This window comes from Protopterus annectens, chromosome 1.part1 (genome assembly GCF_019279795.1).
Source record: "Protopterus annectens isolate FY-2018-M chromosome 1.part1, PAN1.0, whole genome shotgun sequence".
In the NCBI taxonomy this organism is placed as follows: domain Eukaryota; kingdom Metazoa; phylum Chordata; order Ceratodontiformes; family Protopteridae; genus Protopterus; species Protopterus annectens.
Genome location: NC_056726.1, coordinates 1,748,455,076 through 1,748,480,664, shown reverse-complemented (window position 1 = coordinate 1,748,480,664; position 25,589 = coordinate 1,748,455,076). Strand labels below are relative to the sequence as shown.

At 45.8% G+C, this 25,589-nt stretch overlaps 1 protein-coding gene across 1 annotated transcript in view; it reads right to left on the bottom strand.

Annotated features, from left to right (window-relative positions):
- SLC9A1 (solute carrier family 9 member A1) overlaps window positions 1–25,589 on the bottom strand; it is a 1,681,881-nt gene that overhangs the window by 191,039 nt on the left and 1,465,253 nt on the right. Inside the window, 1 exon segment of the mRNA XM_044084290.1 lies at window positions 16,922–17,048. Within this exon segment, the coding sequence (XP_043940225.1) occupies window positions 16,922–17,048 (127 nt within the window).

Sequence of the window (25,589 nt, the reverse complement as noted above, 5' to 3'; positions counted from 1 at the left end):
TTTTGCTTTTACATGATCTGGTAGAGGTTGATCTTTTAACCAAGCATGTCTACGGATGACTGCCCCTGTCATATCTGCCCTACATGAAGCTTCCAGTGCATCATATCCACACTGCAGGAAGTGATTGCTAACTTGCTGAGTGTTATGTACAGCTTCCTGCAAAGTCTTCCTGTCTAAAGGATCAGGAGTGGCTAATGTTTTTTGTAAATCTTCTAACAGATAATCCTGATATTGTAACATATGAAAAAGACAATTTAAAGCTCTCATAGATAAGGTAGTGGATGTGTAAACCTTTTTGCCCCATCTCTCTAATGACCTAGATTCCCTGTTGGAGGGCAAAGGATTTTCAGAGGTGGAGGCTGAAACTCCTTTAGGCCCCTGTGAAATAGTTTCCAAATCAGCAGTGTGGGCCCTGAATAAATAGGAATGAGTTTCTGGGACCCTGTAATACCTGTCTGGCTTGGCTGGAGCAGGAGGAAGGGAATCAGGGGTAGCACTAGAATCAGAATACAAATCATCCAGAACATCAAGTACAGGAGGAATAGCTAAGGGCCTGTGCTGGGGCTTCTTAAGGAAAGTCCTAAGGTGTTTCCTAGAATCAGAATATTCCTGACCTTGCCACTTGAAATGTTCCCTCATGGAGTGCAGCACTTCCCCAAAAGAAATATCCTCAGGAGGGGAGGCCGAGGGAATGGAATCTTCTGCATCCGAGTCCTCATAGGTCTGGAAGAGCTCTTCCTGGCTATCAGAGTGGACAGAGCCCTCAGAATCTTCATCTGAAGAAGTAGGGTCAGAGGGTTCAACCCGGGGCCTTTTATCAGAAGGAGGCTGGGATCCTCTCTCAGGATGGGCCTGTGAACCTCTAATCATGGAAATTAAATCAGCAGCCATGGACATAATTTGTGTCTCTGGAGTAGGCTGAGGTAAGGATTTAGAAGTAATATGCTTTGTTTTGCTGGCTGCCTTAGCCCTAGTGTAGGCCTTAATAGACATGGCCATGGGAGGCCTGACAGCTCCACGTGCAGGAGTGACCTTGTCTACAGCAATGGTCTCTGGCATTTCCTCGGTTTCGGTATCCGGAGGAAAATCGATAACTGGCGTCGGAGTAATGTTTGGAATCGGAGTCATCGGTAATGCGGTGTTTTCGGTTCAGAGCGGTGGAGACACCGTCTCAGAGGGAACCGGAGCACTCGCGCTAGGTTTTGGCGTGGAGTCGGAAGTAGACGCGGGCCGAGGATGTCGGTCCCAGTCTTTGCGCTTTTTGGGAGTTTGCGATGTCGGAAGATCCGACGGCATGGTGTAAGCAAATTTATCGCCGAAAAAATCTTCAGCAAACTCCGCCCGGCGCCTGAGAGTGCGCTTGTTGAAGTGAGCACAGGCTACACAGGCCGAGACGTCGTGGTCTGGGCGCAGGCAAGGGAGACAGTAAGAGTGGAAATCCTTATGAGGTATTTGTTTACCACAAGAAAGACAATTGTTAACTTTTTCAGTAATTTCTGACATCGGCTGAGGCAAGAAAAGGTCCCCAACAGGGTACTTAGCTTTTTTGATGACTTCTGTATCGAAGAATACAGGAGCTGACCGACCGGCACTTGCGAACTGCTTCTGCTTTGGGCACCGCGCGGCAAGAAAGACTGAAGAAAATGGCGTCGGCTGATGCTTATGTACTCCAGCCGCTCTGACGTCGGAGAGAAATGCGACATCAGCCGACGTCGGACCCAGACTTTGGAATCCAGCCGACAGAGGGCTGCCTGAGGCAGGACAACCCACATGTTATGACTGCAGTTGCATTCTTGAAGGACATCTTCTCCAATGTTAACTTCATGCTACTGAAGTCAGAAGTGACAAACGTCACAACACCAATGCAGACAGGATCTGAAAGTTCGACTGAAAAATCCTACACTAAGGCACTGCACGAGCACATCCACTCGTGCATGAATTGTGCCATCCCAAATAGAACCAAGATGCTCTTCTCCAAAAAAAAAAAAAAAGAAGCCATTCTGGTGGTCCCCTGCTATAAACAAACTATACTACAGAAGGAAATAACTGTTGCAGAAAAGATGAAAATGCCAGGATGCAAAAAACTCCCTCACCAGCCTCAGTAAGAAACTGAGATCCCTCATAAAATCCTCAAAAGCTAGTTACGAAAATAAAATTGCCAAAGATTCCAAAGCAAACCACAAGGGATTCTATAGTTATGTCAAGAATCTAAATGGCAATGCTCAGATCTGCTCTGAGCTACAACAGAATGGCATTAAATATACTGATCCCAAGGATATTGCTAATATCCTGGCAGATCGATTTAGTGTCAACTTCATCCCCCTCTCACCCCCTAAAGGGCCCATCTCAATACCAAAAGATAGTCAAATTCCGCTAATCATGGCCACACAGGTAGAAACCGCACTCTCCAAAGCTAAGAACACAGCATCCATGGGACCAGATGACATCCCAGGCTCTGTACTACATGGACTACAAAATGAACTGGCACCTCACCTAAGTGTCATGTTTAATCATAGCCTCACCTCAGGCTTTGTGCCCACTGAGTGGCGCACAGCTACAGTTATCCCACTCTACAAGGGGGGATCCGCCTTGGATCCCGGGAACTACCGTCCCCATCAGTCTGACAAGCCTGATCTGCAAGTGCATGGAATGCATTATCATGAAACTTACAAAGACATTGGCAACCTTCAAACACTGGACCCCACCCAGTTTGGGTTTGTGAAGGGCCGATCTTGTCTCCTGAATCTGATTAACTTCTTTGAATCAGTCTCCAGAGCTGTGGACGAGGGTAAGGTGGTCCACACAGCCTATCTGGACCTCGCCAAGGCCTTCAACACCATCCCCCACTCTGGAATCATAGATAAACTTATTAAGCTGGGCATAAATCCCTACGTCACTCGATGGATTGCCAACTGGCTTACTGACAGAACCCAGACTGTAAAAGCAGCCGACTCCAAATCCAGCTCCAGACAAGTGACAAGTGGAGTACCTCAGGGTTCAATCCTGGGACCACTCTTGTTTGGCATCTACTTCTCTGAAGTACAGGCCAACACTAAAGGACTCTGTCTAACAAAGTTTGCAGATGACTGCAAACTGGGAGCCATTACTGAATCCCCAAATGATGTGGATATTCTACAAAAGGGCCTTACAGAAACAGATGTCTGGTGCCAGAGCCATGGGCTCAAGCTTAATGCCAAGAAAAAAGAAGTTATGTCCTTACCATAACGTTCCATGTGGAGTGTTCATCTCGCCTTGGTTATTACACATGGGTTCGGAGCCGATCCTCGGCTCCGTGCCGGCCGACTGCAAGCTCTGCATCGAGAAGAAGCTCGAGGACACCTAATACCCACAATCCCCCTCTGCCTTTACCTCAGATCTAGTTTGCAAGCAAACCAGACATAGAGAGCGCACACACATACCAAAAATTTCCTAAAGATAGGATTATCTATATACATATATATATATATATATATATATATATATATATATACATACATACACAAGTGTATGATATAGTACAACTAATGCAACTGCAGAAGGAGAATACTCCAGACCAGGCACCAAATCGAACGTTCTTCCTAAGGGTGGGAAGGGTGGGAGTAATAATAGGCAGATGAACACTCCACATGGAACGCTATGGTAAGGACATAACTTCTTTATGTGAGAGTGTTCAATCTCGCCTTTGTTCTTACACATGGGTAGCGTCCCTAGCTCCATGATCCTGAGGAACTCAAGGAGAACGTTCTTGAGCACAGTGGAACCAAAGGTTGCCCTATCCCTAGAAACCCTGTCCACTTTGTAATGAGAGATAAATGTATGTGGTTTAGCCCAAGTAGCAGCCGCACAGATCGTGTCTAATGGTAAGCGAGCTGCGTGAGCTAAGGATGTAGACACTGATCTGGTAGAATGTCCTTTGGGTTTGACTGATAATGTTTGATTAGACGCCTCATAGACGTATGTGATACAATCAGTTAGCCATTTGGAAAGAGTTCGTTTCGTAACTGCTACACCCTTTCTGCTGTCAGCAAAAGCTACAAAAAGTTGATCAGATTTCCTGTGATCTTTTGTTCTATCCAAATAAAATCTGAGTTGTCTATGGATATCCAGTTTGTGCAACATATACTCCAATTTATTAGAGTGGTTCTTGAAGAAGGTGGGTAATTCAATGGATTGATTAATATTATTAGTAGAGCAAACTTTGGGAAGAAAGGATGGATTAGTGCGTAGGGAAACTCTGTCAGAGTGGAAAATTAAATAAGGATGTTTAATAGAGAGGGCCTGAAGCTCAGACACTCGCCTAGCGGATGTAATGGCCACTAGGAACAGAGTTTTCCATGACAAAAATTTCAATGGGCAACTTGAGGCTGGTTCAAAGGGGGGCAACATCAATTTAGAAAGCAATAGGTTCAAATTCCACGGTGATGTAGGACTTCTGACTGGTGGTCTGATATGAAAAGATCCTTTTAAAAAGGCTTTACAAAGTCTGTGAGCCATAATAGGCGCACCACATTCTTCCACATGATAGTTAGAAATGGCAGCTAACTGCACTCAAAGTAGCCGGAGAAGCTCCTTCATGAAATAGTTCTGTCAAAAACTCCAATATCTTGTTCAACGGAGCCATAACAGGGTCCAAATGATGTGAATCAGCCCAGAAGACGAAACGTTTCCACTTACTGGTGTAGGTCTTTGTAGTGGAAACTTTATGAGAAGCCACTAAAATATCTTGAACTGCCGGTGTAAGGGGAACAGACCTGGCTAGAAAGGGAAGCGGAGCAGCCAAGCTGCTAGATGGAGTGATTCTAGAGATGGGTGAGGGACTCCTGACGAGTGGGTCAGTAGATCTGGCTCTGGGTCCAGCATCCAAGGTCCCCGAATGCAGTGATGCAATAGAAAGGGGAACCAAATTTGACGAGGCCAGAATGGGGCAATGAGGATTATAGTCCTCTGAAGGTTGTTGGCTTTCTGTAGAAACTTTGCAATCAGGGGAAATGGAGGAAAAGCATATAGGAGACCCGGGGGCCAATCGTGCACCAGCGCGTCCCTGGGGACTTCCCCTGGAGGGGGTAATACGGCAAAGTAGCTCCTGCATTTGGCATTCATTGGAGACGCAAACAGATCGCAGGTAGGCTGGCCCCATTTGCGAAATATCATTCTCGCAATTGACTGTTTGAGGGACCACTCGTGAGGCAACAGTATTGCCCTGCTCAGCCTGTCGGCTATGACGTTGGATGACCCCGGGATATGCGTTGCGATCAGAAAGCGACCCGTGGACTCCGCCCATTGCCAAATTCTCATGGCCTCTCTGCATAGTTGATAAGACCTGGTTCCCCCTTGCTTGTTTATGTACCAGACTACGGACATGTTGTCTGTCTGAACTGCAATAGTCCCTAGAGGAAGAAGGGGAGCAAAGTGTTGCAACGCTAAAAACACTGCCCTCAACTCCAGAACATTGATGTGCAGATTGTACTCCAGATTGGTCCATTCGCCTTGGACTGTCTGTCCCTGAAAGATGCCCCCCCACCCTATCAGGGAAGCGCCCGTGGTTATAAATACGCTGACGGTGCGGGTAGCACAAATGGTCTTCCGCGGGATAGGTTGCAAGTCTGTAGCCACCAAGTTAGGTGTGATTTGCATGCGTTTGTTATCAAAATTTCGTGAGTCAGAGGTAGCTGTTGGAATGACCACTGTGCAAATAGGAGCCATTGTAGAACTCTCATGTGCAGTCTTCCCAATGGTATCGCAATGAGAGAAGCTGCCATGAGACCCAAGACCTTCAGAACCAGCTTTGCCGGGACTTTTGGACGACAGCAGGAGAGAAATGGTGTTTTGAAGTGGGACTAGCCTTTGTGTAGGAAGCCTTGGAAGCAAATGATGGGTATGTAATTCCGCTCCTATGAATAAGATATGCTGTGATGGCTGTAGCAAGATTTTTCAAATTTGCGGAAATTCCGGTGAATACAAAGTTGTAGTGTGTAATCCCTGGCCTGTATCAGTTGACGCCTGGTGGTGGCAGACAGGAGCCAGTCGTCCAGATACGGAAACACCTGGAATCCTAGGCCTCAGATGAGACGCTACCACTGCCATGCATTTGGTGAAAACCCTGGGGCTGAGGTCAGACCAAAGGGCAGGGCCCGAAATGATAGTGACTGGCTCCCAGCCGAAGCATAAATGATCCCTGGACGCCCTGGCCATTTTGATGTGGTAGTATGCGTCCTTCAGATCTATCGAGCACATCCAGTCGTCCTTCTGTAAGAATGGAAGGATTGATTGAAGCGTGACCATTCGGAACTTCTCCTTCTTGACAAAGGTGTTGAGGTTGCTTAGGTCCAGAATCGGCCTCCAGTCCCCTGTCTTCTTTGGAACTAAAAGAACCTTGAGTAAGTCCCGAATCCTATTTGGTCCGCTGGGACTGGTTGGATGATTCTTTTTTCTAGCAGCTTTGAAATTTCTGTAGCTGCTGGGTCTCGCAGATGGGGTGGTACATCTGGGAGTTTTCTCTTTGGAATGGGGGTGGATAGGAATGGTATTTTGTAACCTCTGGTAACAACGCTTTTTACCCAATTGTCTGTAGTAATATTTTGCCAGGCCTGAGGGTATAAAGCCAAGCGACCCCCGACTGCCTCCAGAGCAGGACAGTCGGGTCTCCTCTCAGGAGTGCTGAAAAGGTTTCCCAGGGGGGGTATCCCTGTCACCTTGGTTTTGCGGACCCCCTCTGCCGCCCGGGCGTCTTCCACCTCTGCCCCTCCTCTGCCTCTAGAGGGCATCATCCTGTGTGTTTGGGAAAGATCCTTGGGGTTTTCGAAACCACATTTTCCCACCACGTTGCCCTTTGGGGTACGGTCTGGAAGGGGTGGAAAAACGGACTCCGACAGCAGACAGAGTCTTTCCCTCCTGTTCACACCGGTAAGGGTCTCCTTTACTTTAGGGCCAAAAGTGTGGCACCATCAAATGGGCGTTAGTAAAGGAAGACTTGAAGGCTTCCATAACGAACATAAGCGCATCCAGGATTGCCTACGAAGAGCAATCGCTGAAGCCGCTGCCCTACTCGATCCTTCGGCTGCGTATGATATAAGCCTCATGGATGAGTTAACAATGGATGTAAGGGTATTTAGATGCGCCGAAACCTTCTCTGAGACAGCATCTGTGGTACCCTGGAGGGTATCTCCCAACTCTTTGACTAGATCCCTCTGTAAGCGAGTAAAATGAGTCAAATAGTTCAGGGAACGCATAGAAAAAGCCGCTGAACTAAAAATGCGCTTCCCGTATCTGTCCATAGTCCTAGAATCTCTGTTAGGTGGATGGACAGATGAGGAAGACTCCATCTCCTTTTTCGTGGCCGCTGCCACCACCATGGCGTCTACTGGGACTCCTTTAGTGAGGTAAGCCTTGTTCTGAGGTGCAGTGATGAACTTATTAGGCTTCCTAGGGACTGGTTCCACCGTGTCAGGTGTCCCGCCTTCGAGCAATCAACTCCATTAACTCATCGAAGGGCGGAGTGACCCAGGAGGAGGAAGGGCGACCACCAAATGCCTTCAGCAAGACTGACTCATCCTCAGAAGGGGGGAGGGATTGCCAGTCACCTCTCTGTTTTAGGATCTCCAAGATGTCAGAAAAGGAGACATCTTCTGAAGGTGACTTAGGGGACCCTTCTGACTCATCCAAGTCAATATCGGATGTCAAAGATTCTTGTGGAGAATCTAAGTGTCTCCTCTTACACTATCTTTTCCTAGGGACTTCTTCATGGGGAGCATCCGAAGAAGCCTCCGAGGAAGAGGGGGCACCCTCCAGGGGTGGCTGAGACACCGGTGCTCGACGCTTGGATGTAGCCGTGGGTGCAGAGGAGGATAACGGTCCTTTATGGGGAGGAGAAGCTGTTCCTGCTGATGTGGTTGTCTGGGTAGACAACACCTTCCTCATGAGATCGAAGGCCCCCGGGTCCCGAGTCGAGGTATCTCCCGGTTCCGAAGAAATGGGAAGAATCCCGAAACAGGCACGAAGGCACCGACCCAGAGGACAGAACCGAGTCGATCCGCCGAGGCCCGAGAGGGAGTGTCGGGACGAAAATCGGTCCGACTCGGTCCCGGAACCAAGGATGGATCTTCGGCTCCGAGACTCCGGTACCGGATCGGACGGAGTCGAGGTGAACGGGGCCGACCAAGAAAAGGACGGTTCTGGCACCGAGGGCTCCACAATCAGCAGCTCAACTTCCGCCGAAGACTGGACAGGTCTCGGAGGAGGAACAGATGGAGATAGTGGGAGGCCTTCAAGTCTCGACACCAATTGAGAGGAGACCGAGATGAGCTTGGATAAGGCCGTATTCTCCATTAACTTCTGCACCACGCGGTCTACATCGGTGTCAGAGAGGGGTCTGGAAGAACAAGTCGAAGGGATCGAAGACGGAGCCGACCTCAACAGAGTCGGTGGAGGGAGCTCCGTCACCGGTTCCAAGACTCGAGGCTCGGAAACTGCCAACAGTTGAACACTCGGCCCCGAAGTCTGTGGAACCGGTGATACAACTTTACTTGAAGAGCTCGGAGCCGATGACTTTGGCTCCGACGTCTTCGATTCCTTCGAGGACTTGGATGCCTGGTCAGAAGCATCCAGAGCCTCCTGAAAGGAAGGTTTTAATAAACCCCTGTCCATTAATTTCCTGCGTCTATCTGTCATGACCCTCCCACTGAAAGAATGACAAATAGAACAGTCTTCTTGCAAGTGGAGAGGGCCAAGACAGTAGACACAGGAAACATGGTTGTCAGTCACTGACATTTTTTGTCCACACTGGCAACGCTTAAACCCTGATTTGGTCTTTTCAGACATGTCAAGGTAAGTAGGTAAAAAGTCAAATCCAGGAAAAAAAAAACAGTCAAGTCCGGTAAAAATGTCAAATCCAGTAATGGTGTCAATCCAGTTGTCAATTCCAAGAGTGGAGGTAGGCCCCGAAGAGAAACCCGACTAAGTTTTATAACTTAAATGGAACCGAGATTCCCTATACCTTACCACACTCACACAAAATTATTATTAAACAGTTTTTATACTAAAGAACCAGAGAAAAAGCAAGAATAAAATTCTAAATCTTATCTGAGGTGCTCGAGCTCGACCCAGTGATGCGAACGCTGCAGCGGCAAACTAGATCTGAGGTAAAGGCAGAGGGGGATTGTGGGTATTAGGTGTCCTCGAGCTTCTTCTCGATGCAGAGCTTGCAGTCGGCCGGCACGGAGCCGAGGATCGGCTCCGAACCCATGTGTAAGAACAAAGGCGAGATTGAACACTCTCACATTGTATAGTTATCCCCTGTGGAAAAAAAAACATGCACCCATGAATTACCACAAGTGGCAGGACACTAAACATCGAAAGTGTGACGAAAGACTTAGGGACACAGGTGGGCAGTGGTTTCACTTTCAATAACCACATCGCCACAACAGTCAGGAAATCCTTCTATGTGGTACACCTCATCACTAAGGGCTTTTCATCCAGAAAAAAGGAGGTCATTGTCCCACTGTACTCATCCCTCATTAGACCCTTTATAGAGTATAATGCCCTGTTTTGTATGTACCTCACAAGACATCTGCAACAGCTGGAAAGGCCACAGAAATACCTCACTAAAAGAATCACAGGCCTAAAGCAGATGCCATATGCTGACTGTCTAAAAAAAATCCAGCTATACTCTGTGGCATATCGTCTACTCAGAGGCAATTTCTGCTTAACATACAAGGCCATGTCAAACCCTGAGCTGTTGGACACGCTCCACTTAAAGAAATCCCAATCCCTCAGAGCCACACGCTCCAGGGATCTAAACCTTGTCATCACAATGAACAAAACATGCTGGAGGGATAGGTTCCTGACCCAGAGACTCCCCATACTCTGGAATAGACTGCCCATACATGTCAAGCAGAGTGCCTCATTGGCCCTCTTCAAAGGGAACCTTGATGATTGGATGGGAGATAGGAAATTCACCCTGGGGATCATGTCAGTCGCCCTGCTAGACAGGGGTCCAGAGAAGTAAATATTGTGGGAAGAAATATCCAGGGAATTGTTATGGCTAGGCTTGCATAGGCCCTAGGGCCGATAGCCTAGTACCAACCTATGAACCTATGCTGGTACTGTGGCATGATCTGTGGAGACAGTAGAATGCAGCTCAGTGCTAGGATCATATCTGCCTGTGACTTGCATTCTGACAGCTCAGTCATGTTTCTTTTCATATAGTCCAACGAGCTACGTCTTAGGTCATTCACAACCACATGGACTATGACTGACACATACTGGTAATTGCGGGTAAGTGACCCAAGTTACATATTTGGCATTGAAATTTACACTGCACAGAGAATCTTTTATGCCGTATATACAGTCATAGGTTGGTACTAGGCAAACTGCCTTTGTGGCCCTTGGTGAGAATCAAGCTCTGTACATGTGATAGTGTTCAATCTCGCCGTTTGTTCTTACACATGGGTTCGGAGCCGATCCTCGGCTCCGTGCCGGCCTCTTGCAAGCTCTGCATCGAGAAGAAGCTCGAGACAATCTAATACCCACAATCCCCCTCTGCCTTTACCTCAGATCTAGTTTGCCGCTGCTGCATTGCATTGGGAGCTAGCTCGAGCGTCTAAAGCTAAGATATAACTTATTTGTTATATTTTATTAGATTTTCTATTTCTATTTGATGTTTCAGTATTATACTGTATGATTGTGTTGTGGTCTGGTTGATTTCTTGGTACCGTTAACTAGTTTTATCGGTTAGATTTTTTTCGGGGCCTACAACCCTTCATAAATTTAATAATATTTGAGGAAAGAAAAGTTTCTTTATACCGGATTTGACAATTTTTATCGGATTTGACAAACTTAACGGATTTGACTGCATTACTGGACTTGTCTCTCTTTTCTATAATGTCTGATAAGGTGAAGTCAGGTTTCAAGCGTTGTCAGTGTGGCCAGAAAATGTCAGTGACTGACAACCATAGTTCCTGCATCTACTGCCTTGGCCCTCTCCACTTGCAAGAGGACTGTTCCATCTGTCACTCTTTTAGTGGGAGGGTCATGACAGATAGACGCAGGAAACTAATGGACAGAGGTCTGTTGAAACCTTCTTTTCAGGAGGCTCTGGATGCTTCTGACCAGGCATCGAAGTCCTCTAAGGTATCGAAGACGTCGGAGCCCAAGTCATCGGCTCCAAGCTCTTCAGCAAAGGTTAGATCACCGGTTCCACAGACTTGGGCGAGTGTTCAACTGGTATCGGTTCCTGAGCCTCGAGTCTTGGAACCGTGATGGAGCTCCCTCGACCTTATTGAGGTCGGCTCGTCTTCGGTTCCTTCACCCGTTCTTCCTCCAAACTTTCGGATATTGATGTGGATGCGTGGTGCAGAAGTTATTGGAGCATTGCCCTCTCAAACTTATTTCGGTTTCCACCCAGTTGGTGTCGAAACTTGAAGGCCTCCCTGTATCTCCATCCATTCCTCCTCCGAGACCGATTCAGTCTTTGGAGCCGGAAGAGGCTGATCTACTGATTGTGGAGCCATCGGGTCCAGAGCCGTCCTTTTCGCTCTGTTCCTCTCACTCGACTCCGCGGTCGATACCGAGTCTCGGAGCCGACGGTCTGTCCTTGGTTCGGGGCGAGTCGAACCGACGCTTCGTTCCGACTCTCCCCTCGGGCCTCGGATCGATTCGGCTCCGTCCTCGGGTCGATGCCTTCGTGCCCGTGTCGGGATTCTTCCCATTTCTTCGGAACCAGGGGACTCTTCGATGCGGGACCCGGGAGCGTTCGACCTGATAAGGAAGGTGTTGTCTACCCAGACAACCACATCAGTGGAAGCAACCTCTCCTCCCCATAAAGGGCCGTTATCTTCATCTGCACCCACGGCCACATCCAAGCGTCGGGCACCAGTGTCTCAGCCACCCCTGGAGGTGCCCTCTCTTCCTCGAGGCTTCTTGGATGCTCCCCACGAAGAAGTCCCTAGGAAAAGATTGTGTAAGAGGAGACACTTGGATTCTCCGCAGGAATCCTTGACATCTGATACTGACTTAGATGAGTCAGAGGGTCCCCTAAGTCACCTTCGAAGATGTCTCTTTTCGGACATATTGGAGATCCTGAAACAGAGAGGTGACTGGCAGTCCCTTCCCCTTCGAGGATGAGTCAGTTCTGCTGAAGGCATTTGGTGCTCGCCCTTCTTCCTCCTGGGTCACTCCGCCCTTGACGAACTAATGGAACTAATTGCTCGAAGGCGTGGGAGGCTCCTGACACAGTGGAACCAGTTCCAAGGAAACCTAATAAATACATCACGGCACCTCAGGACAAGTCCTACCTAACAAAGGAGTTCCAGTAGACGCTATGGTGGTGGCAGCAGCCACGAAAAAGGAGATGTCGGAGTCTTCTTCTGTCCATCCTCCTAATAAAGATTCTAGGGCGATGGATAGATGGGAAGCGCATTTTTAGTTCAGCGGCTTTTTCCATGATCCCTGAACTATTTGACCCATTTTACACGTCTACAGAGGGATCTAGTCAAAGAGTTGGGAGATACCCTCCAGGGTACTACAGATGCAGCTGTCTCCGAGAAAGTGACAGCGCAACTTAATACCCTTACGATTGTTAACTCGTCCATGAGGCTGATTTCCTACGCAGCGAAGGTTCGAGTAGGGCAGCAGCTTCAGCGATTGCTCGCAGACAATCCTGGATGCGCTTATGCTCCTTTGTGGAAGCCTTCAAGTCTTCCTTTACTAACGCCCCATTTGACGGTGCCACTCTCTTTGGCCCCAAAGTAAAGGAGACCCTTACCCGTGTGAACAGGAGGAAAGACTCTGTCTGCTGTCGGAGTCCGTTTTCCACCCCAACCAGACCGCACCCCAAAGGGCAACGTGGTGGAAAAATGTGGTTTGAAAACCCCAAGGATCTTTCCCAGGCACACAGGAGACGCCTCTAGAGGCAGAGGAGGGTAGAGGTGGAAGACGCCTCCAGCGCAGAGGGTCCGCAACATCAAGGTGACAGGGATACACTCCCTGGTAAACCTTTCCAGCACTCCTGAGAGGAGGCCTGACTGTCCTGCTCTGGAGGCAGTCGGGGGTCGCTTAGCTTTATACCCTCAGGCCTGGCAAAATATAACTACAGACAAGTGGGTAAAAAGCGTGGTTACCAGAGGTTACAACATTCCCTTTCTATCCCATCCCATTCCAAAGAAAAGACTCCCAGATGTACCCCATCTGCATAGAGCCAGCAGCCATAGAAATTTCAAAGCTGCTAGAAAAAAAAGAGTCATCCAACCAGTCCCAGCAGACCAACAAGGATTCGGGACTTACTCAAGGTTCTTTTTAGTTCCAAAGAAAACAGGGGACTGGAGGCCCATTCTGGACCTGAGCTACCTCAATACCTTCTCAGAAAGAAAAGTTCGAATGGTCACGCTTCAATCGATCCTTCCATTCTTACAGAAGGACGACTGGATGTGCTCAATAGATCTAGAAGATGCATACTACCACATCAAAATGGCCAGGGCATCCAGAGATCATCTGCGCTTCCGGCTGGGGGCCAGTCACTTTCAATTCGAGCCCTGCCCTTTGGTCTGACCTCAGCCCCAGGGTCTTCACCAAATGCATGGCAGTGGTAGCGTCTCACTTGAGACGCCAAGGATTCCAGGTGTTTCCGTGATCTGGGCGACTGGCTCCTTTCTGCCACCACCCAGCGTCAACTGTTACAGGCCAGAGACTTTACTCTTCAACTGTGTGTTCACCTAGGGATTTCCGTGAACTTCGAAAATCCTTACTTCAGCCATCACAAAATATCTTGTTCATAGGAGCAGAATTGAACACACGTCAGTTGATTCTGAGGCTTCCCAGAAAGGATATTATCACTTCAGACTCATATACGTCTTCTACTCTTGTCAAGGAAATCTCCTGCAAAACTAGTACTGAAAGTGTTGGGCCTCATGTCAGCCTCCCTTATTGCAATTCCTTGGGAAGGCTGCACATGAGAGTCCTACAATGGCTCCTGTTTGCACAATGGTCGTTCAACAACTACCTCTAACACACGAGATTCTTATAACAAAGACATGCAAAACAGATCTAAACTGGTGGCTTCAAGCGTGCAACCTTTCCAAGGGGACCGTTTGTGCTACCCACAGTTACGGTGACCACGGGCGCTTCCCTGATAGGGTGCGGGGGGCATCTTTCAGCGACGGGCAGTCCAAGGCGGATGGACCAATTTGGAGTACACCCTGGACATCAATGTTCTAGAGTTGAGGGCAGTGTTTCTAGCGTTGCAACACTTTGCTCCCCTTCTTCCTCTGGGAACTATTGCAGTTCAGACGGACAACATGTCTGTAGTCTGGTACATAAACAAGCAAGGGGAACCAAATCCTATCAGCTATGCAGAGAGGCCATGAGAATCTGGCAGTGGGGAGTCCACGGGTCGCTTAATAGCGCACATCCGGGGTCATCCAACGTCATAGCCGACAGGCTCAGCAGAGCAATTCTGTTACCGCACGAAAGTGGTCCCTAAAACAATCTGTAGCGGAAAGGATTTTTCGCAAGTGGGGCCAGCCTTCCTGCGATCTGTTTGCGTCTCCAATGAGCCAAATGCAGGAGCTACTTTGCCCTATTACCCTCCAGGGGAAGTCCCCAGGGGCGCACTGGTTCACGATTGGCCCCGGGACTCCTGTGCATTTCCTCCATTTCCTCTGATATCAAAGTTTCTCCAGAAAGCCAGGAACCTACAGGACAATAATCCTCATTGCCCCATTTGGCCTCATCAAATTTGGTTTCCCTTCCTGAAGATACACTGCATTGGGGACCCTGGATTCTGGACCCAGAGCCAGACCTATTGACTCGTCAGGGTTCCCCATTCAGCTCCTGTCCCTCCATCTAGCAGCTTGGCTGCTCAACTCTAACTTAGCCAGGTCTGATCTTTTGTCACCAGCAGTCCAGGATATATTGGTGGCTTCCCATAAAGCTTCCACTACTAAAACATATGCTAGCAAATGGAAGCGATTTGTATTCTGGTGAATACACACCATGTGGATCCTTTATAGCTCCTTTGAATAAGATATTAGAGTTTCTAACGGACTTATTCCATCAGGGTGCTTCTCCTGCTACACTAAGAGTTCAATTGGCTGCCATTTCAAATTTCCATGTGGAAGAATATGGAGCTCCTGTTATGGCTCACAGACTTTGTAAAGCCTTTTAAAGGGTTTTCATATTAGACCACCAGTCAGATCTCGTCACCTTGGAGTCTAAACTTGTTATCTAAATTAATGTTGCCCCCTTTGAACCTGCCTCTTCTTGCCCATTAAAATTTTTGTCCTGGAAGACTCTCTTTGGTAGCCATTACTTCCTAGGCAGTATCTGAACTTCAGGCTCTCCATCAAGCACCCTTATTTGATCTTTCACTCTGACAGTTTCTCTTCGAACCAATTCATCCTTCCTCCCTAAAGTGTGTTCTATTAACAATATTAATCAGTCCATTGAATTACCCACTTTCTTCAAAAACCACTCCAACAAAATGGAGTATATGTTACACAAATTAGATGTTCACAGACAGTTAAGATTTTACTTGGATAGAACAAAAGATCACAGAAAAACTGATCAACTCTTTGTGGCCTTTGCTGATAGCAGGAAAGGACTTGCAGTTACCAAAAGAACTCTTTCTAAATGGTTAACGGATTGTATAATCTATGTCTACGATTCTTCAAATCAAACCCTTTTGCACAAACCCAAAGGACATTCCACAAGGTCAGTGTCTACATCTTTGGCTCATGCAGCCCGCCTACCACTGGACGCTATTTGTGCGGCTGCTACTTGGTCTAAGCCACATACATTTATTTCTCATTATAAGGTAGACAAGGTTTCTAGGGACAGGGCAACCTTTGGTTCCACTGTGCTCAAGAACATCCTCCCGTGAGTTCCTCAGGAACAAGGAGCTAGGGACGCTACCCATGTGTAAGAACAAACGGCGAGATTGAACAATATCACATAAAGAAGTTATGTCCTTACCATAACGTTCCATGTGGAGTGTTCATCTCGCCTTTGTTCTTACAGTCCCACCCTCCCACCCTTAGGAAGAACGTTCTTTGATGCCTGGCCAGAAGCATTCTGCTGCTGTTGCAATGTTGTGTACATAGTTGGCATATATATATATTTATATATATGTCTATTTGGCTTATATATATATAGTTATGTATAGATTCTTTCTGTGCATATGTGTGTAAGTATGAATGTGCTCTCTCTGTAGATTGGTTTGCTTGCAAACTAGATCTGAGGTAAAGGCAGAGGGGGATTGTGGGTATTAGATTGTCTCGAGCTTCTTCTCGATGCAGAGCTTGCAGAGGGCACGGAGCCGAGGATCGGCTCCGAACCCATGTGTAAGAACAAAGGCGAGATGAACACTCCACATGGAACGTTATGGTAAGGACATAACTTCTTTTTCTTGTCCTTCAGGTAAACACTACTCATTATGCCAATGCCTAACTCAGTTATGCCAACCCCAAATGGAAAATTCAAACCACGCCAAATGCACATACTCCCAGCTATCAACTCTCAAAAGCCCTACAAACTGCCTTTAAAGTCCTCTGGTATGACCTCATGGCTACTTCCCCATTAGCAGGCTTCCAGGATTTCTCCCTTCATACTGTAACACTTTACTCAAGTCATGCTTGTGAAAAAAGTAGTTTGTTGTTTTTAGCCTGATTTAAATTAGCATGATTGTAAGCGCATCTTAAGTACCCCTAACTTATTTGTACATACTATGCAAATCCACCATGCACACAGAGTTCCAAGTTTTGGTATAATCTGCAGAAAGCATTTTGTTATGAATGGAAAGGTAAAACGTATAATTGTGGTGTGATCAGCAACAGTCTTGGGACAGACATTGTATTTAACAAACTCCATTTTGCACTGGTTTACAAGACTACTATCTGTGGAAACCCGCAAAAAACACTTCTTCCACTCTTACCCTCTGCCTGGTCTTCTGTAGATTTGTCCTGAGGATCTTACGGATCTCTTCTTCTTTGTCTTTAGAGACAGTAGGCATCATTCGTCCTGGTGGCTTTTGCTTGGTAGAACCTGATGGCTGAATATTTCTAAAAAATAAAAAAATCAAGAAAGTAACTAGAAAACTGAAAATACTTCCAATACTTACGCATAACTGTTTCTTTAAATGTATTCTGATTTGGTGGCATAAAAAGAATGACAAATAAATATAACAGAAAAAAAAATAGCAGTAAAGTGTTACAGATGACATTCAGAGATGTGGCATTTGTTATAAAGCGTTAGGGCAAGGTGATATGGAATTAAAATATGTATGCTTAACAGATAATATTTTAAACCAGCACGATGACCAATTTGTTACCACCAAAGTGCACAGAACAAATGCAAATGAACAGTAAAACATGATTAAATGTTGGTGCATGATTCAGAGACAATCATAGCATATAACATATCTGCCTCCAAATGTGACATCACTTCTCTGAAGAATGAGCTACTACTCATGCCAAAAGTCCTGGTTCATGCACTGCCAAGCTTTACAAAGACATCCATACCATGCAAGTGAACCAGTATGCATATATGAAGCAAAAAAAAAAAAAACACACACACAGGCACCCAAATAGTACAGTTGTGTACCTACCCATAAATGTAGATGTTCAAGTGTATTCACTGTTGCAGTCATTACAATTGGGTTATCCTGCTGGCAGGCTACCCGCAGTCGGCCTGAATTCCAAAGTCTAGGTCCGGCGTTGGTTGCTGTCGCCTCCTCCCGGACGTCAGTGTGCCAGGGGTATAAAAGATGCAGCCAACACCATTTTCTTCAGTTTTTCTTGCCCCAGATGTCAGGTGGCCCCAAAAGGGTAGGCTAAAAATATGTCAATAAAGCATGCATGCACTAAGTACTACAAGCAAATACACCACATAGATTGTATAGAATAGAGAAGTACAGATAAGGTCCAGCTAAGATAAGGGGGATGGTGGGTGGGTAACCTGGACTGCAACAGTGAATACACTCGAACATCTACATTTATGGTAGGTACACATCTGTACTATGTTCGTGTTTCACTGTTGCAGTCATTACAAATGGGTTGAATCCCAAAGCTAAAGTTGGGAGGCTGGAACTAAATAGAATTAGGAGCGGCTATGAAGCCCTGCAGTACTGCAGTGGCAAAGCCTGCCTTGGATTTGGAGTAGAGTGGTAAGTGGTAGTGCTTTGTAAAAGTATGCACTGAACTCCAGGTTGCAGCCTCTAAAATGTCTTTGGTTGGCACTCCTCTGAGGAAGGCTGCTGAAGTGGCTGCTGCTCTGGTTGAATATGGCCTAATGCCCTTAGGCACTGATTTGCCAAGTTGAGAATAGCATAGACGAATGCAGTGATCTATCCACTTTGAAATACTCTGCTTTGAGACAGCTTTTCCTTGTGATCCTGCAGCATATGCTACCAGTAATTGCTCAGTCTGTCTGAAAGCTTTGGTTCTGTCTAAGTAGAAGCGCAGCTGTCTGTGTATGTCCAAAGAATGCAGACGTTTCTCACCCTTATTCTGTGGGTTTGGATAAAAGGTGGGCAAATGAATATTTTGGTTGAGGGCCACGTTGGACACTACCTTAGGCATAAAAGTGGGGTTTGTCCTTAGAGAAAACCTATCTGGATGGAAAATGATAAAAGGTTCCACAGCCATGAGTGCGTGCAGCTCTGAGACTCATCTTGCAGAGGTTATTGCTAGGAGCACAGCTGTTTTCCATGATAAAAAATTTATATCAGCTGTAGCGGCTGGCTCAAAAGGAGGCAGACTGAGTTTTTCCAAGACATAATCGAGGTCCCATACAGATACTGGTGATCTTGTTGGAGGCCATATGTTTTTGGCTCCATAGGTGGCTCTGTATTGTAATGAGCTGAAATGGCAGAAGCATGAATCTTAAATGATGAAAAGGCTAGGTCTTTGTCCAGCATCTCAGTTAAGTATTGCAAAATCTGAGGGATATTTGGTACAATCATGTTAATTCCTTGTGCCTGGTTCCAAGCACAGAATCTCTTCCATTTTTCTGCATAAGATTTTCTGGTACTAGGCCTTCTGGCCACCAAGATAACATCCATAACCGCTTTAGAGAGGTGTGTTTTGAAAAGCTACATTACCCGCCATGCTGCCAGATTTAAGGTCCTGAGTTGGCTGTGCAGGATCTGATTGTTCTGTTGGGTCAGTAAGTGAGGAATATGAGGCAATGTCCATGCTGGGCATTAAGTCAAGATCCTTAGGATTGGGTACCAGTGCTGGCGTGGTCAGTCTGGGGCAATCATTTTTGGCTTCTCTAGTCTGACCTTTAGGAGTACCTTGGGGAGGAGAGGAAGTTGGGGGAAAGGCGTATACTGTTAAGTTTTTCCATCTGAAAGATAGAGCATCCACCTTCCATGCTTGCTTGTGATAAGTCCTTGTGCAAAATCTCTGTAGTTGGCAGTTGTGAGGGGATGCAAACAGATCTATGTCCGGGCACTCCCAATTCCTTGTCATCATGTTGAAGACATGTGGATCCAATTTCCACTCGTGGGGATCCATGAGGTTTCTGCTTAGTTCGTCTGTCAAAGTATTTATCGTTCCTGGCAGGAATTGTGCTTGCAGATGTACTTGGTAACTCACTGCTGTATCCCACAAAGTCATGGCTAGTCTGCAAAGGGGGTAGGAATGTGTGCCTCCTTGCTTGTTTATGAACCACATGACTGTAGTATTGTCCGTCTTTATCAGTAGTTGTCCTGAATGAAGTAGATCCTTGAAGGCTGTCAGGGCATTTTGAACAGCTAGCATCTCTTTTTGATTGATATGTTGATGCATTTGGATTGCGGACCATGAGCCCTGAATACATCTTCCTGCCATGTGGGCCCCCCAGGCATAATATGATGCATCTATTGTCAATGTTTGCCTGGCTGGGGGTATGGTGAATGGCTGCCCCTTGTTGTGGTGAAAGGCCTTTGCCCATCGAAACTCCTGTTGTAGGCAGGGAATGAGTGTAATTATTTTTTCCAGGCTGTGGCTATGTTGAGTCCAAACACTTTTTAGATACCATTGTAGTTTCCTCATATGCAGTCTTGCATATGGAATTAGCAGAATGCAGGATGCCATGAAGCCCAAAGCCTGCAGAATTTTTCTTGCAGTTAACTGGGTGTTTGTTGCCAACATTTTGAAATAAGTAGTCAGTTGCCTTTGTCTGGCGTGAGATAAGCCATCTGGGCAGTTGTATTTAAGCTTGCACCCAGGAATATTATCTCTTCAGAGGGTACAAGTTTTGATTTCTTTTCGTTTACTGTGTACCCTAGGCATGTTAATAATCTTTTTACAAACGCCAGATGCTGTAGTAGTATTGTCCTTGTTCTCTGCTTGAATAAGGCAGTCGTCCAAGTAAGGATATATTTGTATTCCTCTGTCTGCAAAATGCAATTACTGGTGCCAGGCATTTTGTGAAGACCCTGGGCGCAGCAGATGAGCTAAAGGGCAGTGCAGAGAATTGGTAGTGCATTGAGCCAGCTATGAATCTGAGGTATCTTCTGAATAATTGTCTGATTGGGACATGCAGGTATGCCTCTTTTAGGTCTAAAGTTACAAGCCAAGCCTTCTTGTCCAGCATGGGCAGAAGCTGCTGCAAAGTCAACATTTTGAATTTTGGAATATCCAGGTAAGGGTTTAGAATAGATAGGTCCAGTATTGGCCTCCAGGCTTTGACCTTTCTGGGCACCAAGAAAAGTCTTGAGTAAAATCCTTGTCCCTGCTCTTGCTGTGGTACTTGCTGTATGGCTCTCATGTCCATGAAGGATGAAACTTACTTTTGTGCCTCTGCCCATTGATTTTTTGTCAGGTCTGGCATACCGTTTGTCCTTGGCAGGGTGTGAAAGTGGAACCTGTAACCTTGTGACACTATGTTCAAGACCTATATGTCCTGGGTGATTAGGTGCCAGTTTCGAGAAAAAAAGTGCTAGTTTTCCCTCTAAAGGAGCTGCCAGCAGATTAGTGCTTGGCGCTGGCAGGGGGAAGTCATTGGGACTGCTTTCTGTATGGCTGTGACTTGTCTTCTCCACTTTTGAAGGTAGAAGCTCCCCATTGTTTAGACCTGTATGAGCCTTGGGGCTGGGATCTGCCTCTAGGGCGTCTGTATCTGTCTCTTTGTGGCCTGTCTGACACTGGAAAGGACCAATTCTTTGTAGGCCAGTGTCTGCTAAATCTTGGAGGCTGTACATGTAAGAAATCCTGGACTGTCTGCATAGATTTGACTTTGTCCTCCATTTTCTTCAACACCTCTTATGCTTCAACACCAAACAAGGTATCATGCTGTAATGGAGCATCTAATAATTTTGCTTTAACATGATCAGGCAGATTCTGTTCCCTTAACCAAGCATGACTCCTAATGACAGAACCCATAACAGCAGCTCTGCAGGAGGCCTCCAAGGAATCAAAACCAAATTGTAAAGTATGCTTTCCAACTTGTTGAGCTGCATGCAATAAATCCTGCATTTCTTTATTTTCTGCACATTCAGAGTTTGTCAACATTTTCTGTTTAAGCAGTGACATTATGTATTGCTGATATTTAAGCATATGAAACTGACTATTTAAAGCCCTTATAGCCAAGGTAGCAGAAGTGTAAATCTTTTTTCCCCATCTGTCCAGTGCCCTGGAATCTCTGTCAGAGGGGGTAGGGTTTTTTGCAGTGGAAGCCTTAACTCCCTTGGGACCCTGAGAGATAAGTTTCTGGGTCAGCAGCAGGATTTTTAAAAATAAATTTGTGGGAGTCTGGAACCCTGTAGTATCTGTCTGGCTTAACAGGAGCTGGAGGTAAGGAGTCAGGAGTCAGATTGGACTCAGAAAATACATCATCTACAATGTCTAGCACAGGTGGAATAGCAAGGGGCCTGTGCTGAGGCAGTAAAAGAAAGTCTCTGAGCCTTTTCTTAGATTCTGAATAATCTTGGCTCTCCCAGTGGAAATGCTCCCTCATGGTATGCAATATTTCCCCAAAAGAATAATCCTCAGGAGGAGAAGCTGAGGGGATAGATTCTTCAGCATCAGAATCCTCATAAGGAGGAAGAGAGTATTGCTGATCAGAAGAGGAATCAGATGAAATGGAAACCTGATCTGAAGATTCATATTCTATCTCTTGCCTAGGCCTCTTGTCAGGAGGGGGTGCGAACCCCTGATCAAAGTAATCAGGACTTCGGCCATTTTGAGCATCTGTTTTTTAGGCATGGAGGCCTGTCCATGGGGCTGTTGTACTTGTTTGTCTTTAAAGCTGCTTTAGTCTTTGCCTTTGAAGCTGAAGTCATTTTAACATATAATTGTGTAGGCCTGAAAACGCCCTCAGAAGCCGATGCCTGCTCAGCGGCTCCGGACCCATCTGAGGGAATGGTTTCTGAAGGTCCAGTACCTTGAGTTTCTGTAGGCCTGGTTGACTCCACGTGGGAGTCGGTATCGGCATACGGCTCTAAAGTAGCAGTCGTCAGGAGATGCGAAAGCACCTCACTGAGAACCGGCGACTGGCCTAGAAGAAGCCTCGTCGGTTTTGGACCTCGGATGCCTGTCCTTTTCTTTTTCTTTGCGTTTTTTGTAAACTCTGGTAGTCGGCTGTTCTGAAGGCATTATATAATTAAATCATCTGCCAAAGTAATGAAATGCAAAATCGTACCAATGCTTAATAGTGCGTTGGTTAAATCTAGCACAAAACTGACAGCTAGCAACGTCATGATCAAGGCCTACGCAAGGAATACAGTAAGAATGAAAATCGTTATGAGGTATTTGCTTCCCACAAGAAATACAATTATTAAATTTTTCTGACATCGGTCTGGAGCAAAAAAAAAAGTTTCCCCAATGGGGTACTTAGCTTTTAATGAAGACTTTGGATCTGAAATTCGAACTTGAAAATCTCAGGAGTAGGCCGACCGGCACTTGCGAACTGCTTTTGCTTCGGGCACCGTGTGGCAAGAAAGACTGAAGAAAATGTCGTCGGCTGCATCTTTTATACCCCTGGCGCACTGAGGTCAGGGAGGAGGTGACAGCAACCGACGCAGGACCTAGACTTTGGAATTCAGGCCGACTGCGGGTAGCCTGCTAGCAGGATAACCCAAATGTAATGACTGCAACAGTGAAACACGATGAACATCAATTGTTTTTTTATCACAAAAATGTGGTCAGGGTATTTAGACATATGCATGTATACAGCAACTCATACAAGTACATAAATGCATCAGATTCAAGCAGTTTGCCATTAAATGTGTATTTTGTAAAGGACCCACACTGATGCTGCTGTGGAACATATGTTCTATCCTCCATCTGTGTACCTACCTTTAGGGTACACAGGCCCAATGCAAATACACCTTAAAAAAATAAACTGGTCATCTCTTAAAACTCTACCCTTAGATGAAGCCATGGAGTACTTTTAATACTACCTACTTAGGTATCCTTAATCTTATGGCCCCACAATCTATAAATTGTACTAAAACCAACCCAGACCCCTGGATTGCTAAAAGAACACAAGATTTCTACTCATACAACGAGACATAGCTTGGGCAGCCTGGCGTACCAACAAAACAAGTACAAATCGACAATACTTCCTAGAGCTCAGAAACAAAGCAAAAAGAAAAATGCACAATGACAAAAAAACTTTTTATATCCAGCTACAAAAAACTTACAACCCACAAAAATTCTGGTCCGCAAGCAACCACATTATCCAACCAGGCAAAATCACCTCCCCAAACAGTAACACTGAAGGCGATAATGATATTGCCACCCAGTTTAATGACTACTTCACCTTCTCCATCCAAATATTATTAAACGATTTCCCCACTACTACTACTATAACAAATACCCCCAAAATACAAAACTGTCACCATAAGACCAACACCCAATTCTCTTTTAAACCAGTTTCAACTGACCTAATTCGTAGACACCTTGCCAAATTGAAACCCACCACTCTCGCTGCTGATAAACTGCCTCTGTTATTGCCTACCCTATTTCCATACTCATCAATAGATCCATAGCTAAATACACTGTCCCCTCTCGCTGGAAAATTTCTTACGTCGTTCCCCCTACACAAAGGTGGTTCCTCAACAGAACTTGGTAATTATCACCCCATGGCTATGCTATCTCCCTTATCAAAATCTTAGAAAAATGTGTACACAGCCAACTAGTGAATCATCTTCTTCAATGTACCCTGCTAGCAAATTCCCAACATGGATTTTGGCCAAACCATAGCACCACTTCTGCCCTTATATCCTTTACTGACCACGTCAACCAACAAAGAAATCTTGGTAACTTAACTGTTGTCTTCCTAGACGTGTCAAAGGCATTTGACATGGTATCCCACCGCAAATTACTATAGACTCTCTCAGAGCTCAATCTGGATAACTCCTCTCTACTGTGGTTTAAAAATTATCTGTCCATCTTGCAAAAAGCTGTAAAATAGCATAACTCTCGCTCCCCTCCCCTCCTAGTGGGACAAGGTGTTCCAGGAGGATCCATTCTTGGTCCCTTACTATTTTCAATCTTTACCAATAACCTCCCCTCGGCTACCCAACAAACTAATATAGTACAGTATGTTGATGACACCCCATATTTTCTCAGCCCCCTCTCTACAATTACTCCAAGACAGAACCCAGGAAGCCTTCACTACTATAGAAAAATGGCTGAATTCCTCCCAACTCATACTAAACCCATCTAAGACCCAACTCGTGATCTTCCACCCATCCAAAACTTTCAACCCTCCATGGCCATTTTCAATAACATCCTCCAACAATACCCCTATCACACCAGTAACTTAGGCCAAGCTACTAGGTGTAACGATTGACCAAAACCTAAAATTCGACAAACATATAGCACTAACAATTGCCAAAGTTCATAAAAAACTAGGTTCACTCTACCGCTGCAAGAGCTTCCTCACACAGGAATCCCGAATCACTATCTCTCTTACTAATCGACGCTCCACCTTACTATATGCTTCCCCAGTTCTAACTAACCTAAACAAATCTCATCTTCTGAAACTATCTACCTGCTACAATAAAATCTCAAAATTTGCAACCAGTGCTAAGTTTCGCTCTCATTTCTGCCTGTCCCTAAGACAACTATGATGGTTAGCACTCCCCAACCTACTAAAGTGCAATCAACTTCTCCTGACCCATCAACTGCTACACCAACAAATAAAATACCTGCCCTCTCTGGTCTGCTCACCTTTCATAACATTGCACATCAACTAAAATCTTTCAATACCGCCCTACTGTTAACAATTGCTTACATAGTTCAGGCCAATCTCTTTATTCCTATGCAGTTGCTAAGGCCTGAAGCTCTCTACCCCCTGACATTAGATATCTAAATAGTAAACATATTTTCAAATCCCTAATAAAAGATGACCTATTCAGAACTTGGATATGTTCCTGTACAAAACCAGACTACTTGCACATGTACCTGACTTTCAACATCCCTAGATAACAAGTGTGCTGTGCAGTTTCACTTAGTGCATAGTACTGTGATCCAGGTGTTTAGACCACCTTTACAGTTATGATTTCTAGTTTATGACCCTGTTTGTCTATGGAAACTTCTTTTTGAATTAATGTTCAAGCAATTCTATCTTTGTTGTATAATATCTTGTTTGGTTCTCAATATTTTTCC